Source organism: Myotis lucifugus, unplaced genomic scaffold (assembly GCF_000147115.1).
Source record: "Myotis lucifugus unplaced genomic scaffold, Myoluc2.0 scaffold_1053, whole genome shotgun sequence".
Lineage (NCBI taxonomy): Eukaryota > Metazoa > Chordata > Mammalia > Chiroptera > Vespertilionidae > Myotis > Myotis lucifugus.
In genome coordinates this window covers 45,050-54,335 of record NW_005872101.1, presented here as the reverse complement: position 1 = coordinate 54,335, position 9,286 = coordinate 45,050, and the positions used below count along the sequence as shown (strand labels likewise).

At 58.5% G+C, this 9,286-nt stretch overlaps 1 protein-coding gene across 5 annotated transcripts in view; it reads left to right on the top strand.

Moving 5' to 3' along the window:
• Window positions 1-8,294: 8,294 nt before the first annotated feature.
• Window positions 8,295-9,286, top strand: part of WIPI2 (WD repeat domain, phosphoinositide interacting 2) — a 26,969-nt gene continuing 25,977 nt past the window's right edge. For 2 of the 5 annotated variants that reach the window (XM_023747915.1, XM_023747917.1), the window contains exon 1: window positions 8,356-8,577. Coding sequence is in view for 2 of the 5 variants with exons in the window: in XM_006107184.3 (XP_006107246.1) it covers window positions 8,363-8,577 (215 nt within the window). In the remaining 3 variants the exon portion in view is untranslated. Of the gene's footprint in view, window positions 8,578-9,286 lie in introns of all 5 variants that reach the window. The other 3 variants (XM_006107184.3, XM_014449168.2, XM_014449169.2) reach the window with 3 other exon arrangements.

Genomic DNA, 9,286 nt, shown 5'->3' with positions numbered 1-9,286 from the left:
ACGGGGAGTCACGGTCAAGAACGGCGAGGCTCATGGCTGTGGTGGCCCTGCCTCCTGTCCCCGCAGACGGAGGGAGAGGGGCTGAGAGGGACCGGGGACCCTCCCGGAACCTGCCCTGCAGCCCAGCGCTCCCCTCACGGGGCCTCTCAGACCCGGGAACGGAGTCCAAGAGGCCGGTGAGGCCCAGCCCTGTGCTCCCCGGCCTCCTCCCGCCCTGCCCTCCTTTGCAGCTGCTCGGACCCCACCCCACCCCAGGCATCACTGTCAGCCCCCCAGGACACCCCCTCCTCGGCCCCCAGCCTCCATTCCCTAAAGGGTCCCGCTGGCTTTGCAAAGGTCAACGCCCCAGAGGACGGACCTCCAGCGGCCCCCCTTCCCCGGGGTCCAAGGAGCCGCAGCTCCCGAAGGCGGAGGGGCCTCCCCGGCTCCGGCCGCCTTGGCAGAGGGCTCAGCAGGGCCCAGAGGAGACCCCCAAAAGGAAACACGAGCCTGGAGATGGATTTTATTTTTCTCCAAGAGCAAAAGAAGTTGACTGAGACGCAGGTTGCTATTTTTACTGCCAGCATCCAGTTGTTATGGCAACCAAGGCCTGGCTCCTGCACCAGGAGTTAGGGTTGGGCTGTGAGTGCGCCCAGGAGGAGACATAGTGGGCGCCAGGGTGGCAGGGAACAAGCCCCCTCCTGCTAGCGCTGGGGTCCCAGGTTCTGCCCGGCCTGTCGCCCAAGCCTGCCCGCCACTCCTGGGAGTAGGTGGCCGTGCCTCCTCTCCGGAGGGGACCTGCAGCCCTCGCGCTCTCCCCTGGAGGTGGCACCAGGACTCCCCGCCCTCCCCCCTTCCCCCCAGGCCAGGCTGGACGGTGGTTGGAAGCTCTGAAGGTGGCCTTCCTGGGACTCCACCACCGGGCCTGGCTCCACCAGCACCCAGTTAGGTGCCCTAGGGCCGGGGCTTAGCCCTGCAGCCTCAGTTTCCTGCTTGCGTTTAGCAGCTTCCTGCTTATAAAGTAGGGGTGACAGTCGCTAACTTGCAGGATGGCCCAAGAAGCCGGACATCATTGCTGAGAGCGAGTTTCCCCTTTAATCCTCTTTGTAACTCCGCCCCGCCAGCCACCCGGGACTGGGAATCAACCCTCGTCCGTCCGCCTAACCCTGAGCCCCAGCTCTGCGGAGGGCGGGCCAGTGGGAGCAGGTGAGATAAAGCCCTCCCACCTGCTCCCCGGAGCCCCGAGCGCATCCGCAGCCCCTCCCGGGAGGCAGCCTCTGCTGTCTGTCCCTGGGACCCACGGCACCTTCTGACCGGATTCTCTTCCCTCCCTCTTGGTGGCTTTAATCCCGGAGCCACCCACCTGGGGGTGAGGGTGGGGGCTGCGCAGTGTGGCTGAGCCAACACTTTGTGGATCCCCCCCCCCCCGCTCCCCCCAACACACACCTCACCCCTGGGCCTGTGGCAGCTGCCTGGCATGCGAACCTTTGGCAGCTCCGCCGCCCAGCTGAGGCTGCCTCCCGCTCTCCTCCTCCTTCTCCTCCTCGGGTTCCGCCCAAGGAAGTCCCAGAACTTCCTCGGGGTGAGAACTACAGCGTCCTGTGCGCGTGCCCTGTGGTACTTACCCTCTGGGTGATGGAGGGGATTTTAAGGGTCATCTGAGCCACCTGCCATGTGGCCTTCCAGGCCCCCATGAGGCCTCAGCTACATTAGGAATCGGGTCCTAGAGGCCAGGAAACCGAGGCCGAGAGAGGAGAGTGGCCTCACTCAGGGACGCCAGCTGCTGCAGTGAGCTGGGGTGTGAGCCCATCACCTGCCTCCAGGGCCCAGCTCACAGCCAGGTGCCTGCCCAGCAACCTCGGAACCACCACATGGGCTGAACCCGGTTCGATTTCTCTTGGTTGTTTTTCTTCTTGGAATGGGTTGCATTTTCCCATTTCTTTGCAATATTTCTGTTAGATACCAGCATTATAAATGGCACGTGGTAGAGATTCTGAATTTTGTTAAGTTCCTCTGAAGAGTGTTGTGTTTTTGTTTCAACAGGCAGTCACCATCTGTGGCTCCTTCCCTTCCAGAATCACCCTCACAAAAACCTTCTGGCTCTTTGGTCAACCCCTGATGTTGACCTCTGACCCTCAAAATCAGAAAGGCTATAGGGCGAGTCCTCAGGCAGAGCCACAAACTTGCAAATGTCGCTGTCTTTCAAAATTCCCTTTTCTGTCTGCTCTTGTCACTCTTCAAATAATATCTGTATCTATAATCTATACTTATATCTTATCCATATGTGTGTGTGTGTCAGTTAAAAATAGTTTAGCCTGGCTGGCGTGGCTCAGTGGTTGAGCATCGACCCAGGAACCAGGAGGTCGCCGGTTCACTCCCGGTCAGGGCACATGCCCAGGTTGCAGGCTCCATTCCCAGTGAGGCTTGTGCAGAAGGCAGCCGATTTTTTTTTAAAATATATTTTATTGATTTTTTACAGAGAGGAAGGGAGAGGGATAAAGAGTTAGAAACATCAATGAGAGAGAAACATCGATCAGCTGGAGGCAGCCGATTGATGATGTTTCTCTCTCATCCATGTTTCTATCTCTCTATCCCCTCTCCCTTCCTCTCTCTCTAAAAGAAAATCAATAAAAATAGTTTATATGTGCACATCAGTATCTCAGATCTTAGGACATATATTCTCCAGATTCTCTTTTATACATGTTTCTACTGGAGAGTTAGTCCAGCCTGGCTCCTCTGTCCTCTTGTCACCAAGAGCCGGACTCCAATCCTTCCGTCTCTGTCCGGCCCCCTGTGTGCCGTGCCTGATGGGACAGGCCTGGCAGTCACTGCCCAGCAGGGAGCCGTGGGCTCTTCCCCCACCGGCTCGCCCTCCCGAGCCAGCGTCAGGCCTTCCCGAAAGGAAAAGCAGGTCCCCGCGCCAGGCTGGCACTGACCACACGCTGGCTCCCGGGGTGCGGGCTCTCAGCTGAGATCAGCGTGAGGAGATTTGCTAAGGGGCTGTTCTCGGGGCTGCCCAGGGACGGGGGCGGAGGCAGGAAGGGGCAGCCGAGAGCTGGGCTGCTGGGCGCTGTGGACAGTGGCCTCAGCAGGTCCAGAGGGGACTTGCGAAGCTGGGGAGGCCCTTCGAGGTTCCCCATGGGTGGGTGAGGTGGGCCTTCACACCCCCACCTCTCAGTCACTGGTTCAGCTGCAGGAGCGGCATGGGGTGGGGGAGGCGATCCCGGGGCTGACAGCTGAGGGGCCTTCATTCCTGATCAGAGCTTCCTCCTATGGGGCCTTACTGCTCTGAACGGCCGGGTCCCTGCTTCCCTCCCCAGCTCCCTCCCACCTCCTCCAAACAAGGCCTTCTCACTGCTCCCTCCTGACTCTGACTCAGCTGCGAATCCAAACCCCAAACTTCCAAAGCGGCAGAGATGAGGCAGGAAGCAGCTGGGTGAGGGGCCTGGGGCCAGATCCCGGGCCTTTGGTTTTTGTCTTCCAGGCCCCCTCATCTCAGCCTGGGGTTGCTGTCACAACCGCAGGAGGGCGCTGGGGTCACACGCATTGGCTAAGTGCCCAAGGGCACCATGCAAAGCAATTTTCCTTCCCCCTCTCCTTTTCCTTTCTTATTGATTTAACGGAGGAACAGAGAGAGAGAGAGAGAGAGAGAGAGAGAGAGAGACATCAGTGATGAGAGAGAATCATGGATTGGCTGCCTCCTGCATGCCCCCTACTGGAGATCCAGCCTGAAATCCCGGGCATGTGCCCTTGACCCAAATCGATCCCAGGACCCTTCAGTCCACAGGCCAACGCTCTATCCACTGAGCCACACCAGCCAGGGCCAGACTCATTTTCTAAGAGGACACTGGGGCTGAGAGACTTAGAGGATGAAGCCAAATTCAAATCCAGACTCTCCATTGACGTGGGGGCTTGGATTAAAACAAAACAAACGAAGCAGCCGCCAAAGAGAACACAGGCAGGCGGCGTCAGAAGAACCCGAGTTGTCGCAGGAAGATACTTGCGAGGGGTGAGGTGACTTCCCACACGGAAAACCCTCCAGACCTGCATTTAACAGACAGAAAGATCACGTGAAAACACTCGCAGACGGGCGCGGGAAGTAGATACTAACGCTTCTGCTTTTGTTCTATACGTGCGAGAAACGCCAGATGCCCCGTTTATCTAGACAGGTCCTGATAAAGTGAGCTTTTCTCAACACTTACGGCTTTGGAGCAGCTGATCCTGAGCCAGGGGTAGGGGGGGAGGGGGGACGCGGGGGACGGGCCGGGCGATCCAGCTGCTGGCAGTTGTGTTATCATCTCAAGCAACTCACACTACCTGGGCCTCAGGCTGTTTGTTTCTGAAATTGTGAAGTTAAAATAGAACAACAGCAAAAGAAGAGCAAAGCTGGAGTAATCATACTCCCTCAGCTCCGATTGGCCCTTCTCTCCTGGGGCCTCTCTAACATGCCAGCCCTGCCCCTTCCGCCCCAGGGCCCATCTCCTGGTTACTGGACACCCCAGATCCCAGGCCCCCCAAGACAGGAGCGGAAGCCCAGGACCCAGCCTGGGAGGGTCCCCTTCGGTCTAATTGCTGGGCCTTGCTGCCCTCTGGTGGTCAGAAGTGGAATGACCACCGTTGAAAAAATGTGACCGTCTGGGAACTGGCTCTGATGGGGCTGAGGGTGGGACAGAGGGGCAGGGAGCGTCTTTTCTAATTGACACCCGAGGAGTTCCATTCAAGACCGACCTGCACCCTGGGAAGCGGGGTGGGGCCGATGCCAGCAGAGGGAAAGTCCTCAGTGAGGGCGGGAAAGGGAGAGAGAGAGAGCGGAAGAACGAGGGGGCTGCAGGGAGGCCGGCCCAGATGGCACGGGAGAGGTGATACAGGACAGGCCCTTGCAGACCGCGGCGAGGAGCTGGCTGTGATCGGGAGGTGGGGTGGGAGGGTGTCCACACCCCATCGCTCAGGATTCCTCCCAGCGATGCTCCCACGAAGGCGAAAGGGCCGCGGTGGCCGGTTACAGGGGAGGCTGCCGGAGCCTGGCGGGAGCGGAGAGGCGAAGTGGCTGGTTTCTAACTGGATTTGGGAGGTAGAATCTGCCCTGTTTGCTGAGGGTGCGGAGACAAAAATGCAAACGTACAATGGCCAGTGCACACATCGGGGCAGAACCTACCACCCACAGCGACCAGCCGCAGGCCAGGCCACCCCGCCATCAGCCCCGAGGTCGGGCCTTGAGCAAGCTGGCAGCCTTCCTGTTGTCCTGCGCCCCGAGGACCAGCGGAGAAGCCAGGCATGCTCCCTCCCCGTCCTCTCCTCGCGGGGACATCCTGCTTCTAGTCAACCCCCCTCCGGCTCCCAGGCCGCGCCTCCCAGCAGGCCCACGGGAGGCCCTCTCCCCTGCTAGAAGCTTCCCCTGCCGCCGCCCGAGTCGCTCCCACCCCTGAGCCCCCTGGCGGCGGGGCAAGGCCTTCTGAGGAGGGAGGTGCTTTAGCCAACAGCCAGGGGAATGGTGGCCGGGCTCTGGGCTGGGGCTTTGGGGAAACTCCAAGCCCGTTGCACCCCGTCCAGTGGCTGCCGGCTGCCGGCTCAGGCATCACAGGAGCGAGGCCCCGGGTTCCAAGGCTCACAGGGACCTGACAGGAAGCCATGGGGTTCGGGCAATCACAGTGCCGCCAGCTCAGCGTGTTTATCGGGACGTGGCTGTTTCACTCGGGAAAGACTTCTCAGGCGGTTGCAAGCCTTTAGTTACTGTCCAGAGTTCTAGAAAAGCCGATGGGGGTCACTTTTGTCAGTGTTCTCTTTCGCCTGATGGTAGGAGAGCCAGACGGGAGGCCTGTGCAGCCGCAGCAAAGAACATGCACCCCCAGGTGGCGGGACCGTCGGGCCTGACAGGGAGGAACGCTTTCAGAGGCCTTGCCCGTGTCCTAGAGGTGCTCCCTCCCGCCGTCCGTCTTCCCGCAGCCTCATGCCGTCAGCTGCTTTAACCCTTGTTCTCACTGAGGAAACTGGCGCTCAGAGAGGTTGGGTGACTTACCTGAGGACACACACGTTGGGAGAACCTGAGCCAGGCTGTGGGCGGCAGCGTGCCCTCTGGGTCCAGCGTGGCCTGTCCTGGCCTCTCCCACGCCTCCCGCGGGCACGTGCACTCCACCCCCTGCACGCCAGCCCTCAGCCCTCCCCGTGGCCTGGCGTTTAGGTAGGAACCCCCTGGGAGCGGCTCTCCTCTCGGAATGGTGCACAGGAGAGGGCCCCTGCCAGGGCTGGCTCTGCTCTAACGGCAGGAGGAGGAAGGGACCGCCTCTCCCTGGGGTGGGCACCAGGCCAGGCACCTGGGGGATGCTGAAGCGATGACAGAGGCTCCTGAGCGTTCTTCCGCCCTCCACGCCCTCCACGCCGTCAGGAACTGAGCTCAGCCGACCTCAAGGTGAGCCGGAGGCAAGAGTCATTAGTGAATCACACACGCAGGTCAAGCTCTCTGGCACAAACCCAGCGTACTCTCCAGCAACACTTGTCTGTGGTTCCCAATAAAACCCAGGGAATAAAGCAATAAAACAAAAACTGACGAGTGGGCAGCAGCCCTCCGGTCCAGCCCATTCCGACCGCCCAGGGTAGAGGCCCGGGCTCAGTTCTTCAGGCGCCAAGTTCCCATTATTCTAGGCAACAAGGACACGGAGTGAAATGGGAAGGACGTGCTGTGGTCTATGGAAGGTGATAAGTGCCACATGGAAACACAAAGCGGGGAGGGGGTAGGGGGTGTGAGAAAGTGTGGAGGTTGCCATTTTTAATAGGGTGTCCGGGCGTCTGCGCCAATTCTCTTCTAACCAAGGAATTGACATGACGGCGGAGGAAGTTTGGCAATGGGCTCACGCCTTTGGAATTCACCTGGTCATGCACCCTATTACTCAGATGGATGGTAGAATGACCTACCAAAGACTCAGTCATGGCACCAGCGAACACACCACACCATGTGAGGTGGGGGTATCATTCTACAGTAGACAGCACGTGCCTGCGACCTAGGGATGGTAGTGTTTCCTTGCATATTAGACCTAATGATCCACTTAAGATATTTGTTTTCATCTACATAACTGTAGGTTTACTGAATTTCGAGATTCTAGTAGCCAAAGGATCCCCTATTCCTCCAAGGAACAGAGTCATACGTCTGGTAAATTGAAACTGGTAAGTCTACCCCAGAGCTATTGTGGGGTCTTCATTTGTTGAAGGCAGAGAGAAGGGGTTACTAACATAGATGGAATAATAGATCCTGATGAACAAGAAAAAAAGTTGAGTGGCTTTTCAAAATGAAGTCAGGGAATGTGTCTAACAGCCGTGGGCAAACTACGGCCCGCGGGCCGGATGCGGCCCATTTGAAATGAATAAAACTAAAAAAAAAAAAAGACCGTACCCTTTTATGTAATGATGTTTACTTTGAATTTATATTAGTTCACACAAACACTCCATCCATGCTTTTGTTCCGGCCCTCCGGTCCAGTTTAAGAACCCATTGTGGCCCTTGAGTCAAAAAGTTTGCCCACCCCTGGTCTAGAATCATGGGGTTTCCTTGGTCACCTCTTTATGTGCCTTTACTCAGTAATAACAGTCCACAGAACACTGTGCCAACTGAGGACGACAGAACCACCAAGACGCGGCTCCCGCCCTGTGTCTTGACTTTGGTGGTTAGCTATGTGGGCACTTCCATGTGTGTATTCATACATTTACATATGACTGCACGTGTCTGTCTGATGCACAGTCCCTGCCAGGCCCTTAAGTCCAGGTCCGGTGACCTCATTATATGCTCTTACTGTACCCTGCTTTGTCATTGTGGTGAAGTCTCCCCTGCCATGCTCTCTGCGGGAAAGACAGAGGCCTGTTTAGTTAGCCTGGATGGTGCTTGCTAAATGTTATGAACGAATGAATAAATGTAGGGTGGGAGCCTCGCTTAGGGACCCAGAAAGCATGCGCCTTGGAAAAATGGGGCTTACATTCTCAGGCCCAGCACTTGGCAACGGGTTGTTTCTGAGCCTCAGTTTTCAAATCTATAAAATGGGAACGCAATAGTCTCTACACTGGGTTGCTATTACATCAAGTACGATGATGCACATAAATATTAAACACGATGACGGACACATGGCGGGCCTGTTAATATTCATAAAATGAGGGGGGTGTACCTAGCGCTCGCTCTTCCCCAAGCGCATGCGCGGCGCTCGAGGAACGCCCCGCCCAGCGCGCCCCCGTGCGTCCCCACGCTTGCGCGTGTTTGACCGGAACTTTAACCCGGGCCAGAGGTGAGGGGGCGGGACCTGCGCAGCACGCCTGCGCCGTGAGAGGCCCGTGCGCCGAAGGGGCGGACCGCGCACGCGCGCAGAGCGCCCCGGCTCCGGGAGCATAAACAAGAGCGGGGAGGGATGAGGCGGCGATTGATCCCGGGGCGGGCGAACGGCGGCGACTCCGGCGGCGAGCGGGGCCCGGCGCCGACCCTGAGTGCACGCGACCCCGTCCCGCGCGCGAGCCTCCGGCCGGGACCACCCGCCCGCCGCGCGCCCACCATGAACCTGGCCAGTCAGAGCGGCGAGGCTGGCGCCGACCAGCTGCTCTTCGCCAACTTCAACCAGGACGTCACGTAAGGCCGGGCCGGGCCGGGGTCGGAGGGGCCGGGCCGGGGTCGGAGGGCCGGACCGGGAGCCCGGGCGGGTCCCTGGGGTGGGCCTGGGGCGGGCGGGGGGCGCCCTCCTCGGGACCCTCGGGGCACCCCCCTTTCCGGGCGGGGAGAGCGACGGAGTGACGGAGGTGTTCACCCACCGTCTGGCAGGCTTTCTCCTTCCGGACCTCCATTTCTCTCCTAGTTGGGCCGAAACTTTGTGGCCTGACCTGTTGTCTCGCCGCCCTCGCCCGGTGGGAGCGGGTTCCCTCTCGTGCCCCGCAGCCCCGCTCTCGCCCGTTTTCCCCTTCAGGCCCTTGTAGCCTCTTCGTCATCCTAGTCCCTTCCCCTCTTTTCTCTCTTCTTTCACGTTCTCGATGTTCTTTTTGTCAGGTAAATTGTGATGTCCTCTCCGGTCAAAGAGATAAACTTATCCATAATCCTGGTCTCCGACCCGGTAGACACTGAGCCCTGGGGTGACAGGAATACTTTGTGAGCCTGGCTCTTTCTGTAACAGGGCCGTGCCTTTCCGTGACAAGGGTATAAGATTCTACAATGTCTAGACCCTGCGAGATTTTGTGAGGTTAGTTGCCGTGTAGGCTTGCGAATAAGAATATTTACTTTTTCACTCTCATATTAGAACCATTCTTGTTAGTATTTAAAAAGAAGTAATGTCAGAGGGCAAAGTGTT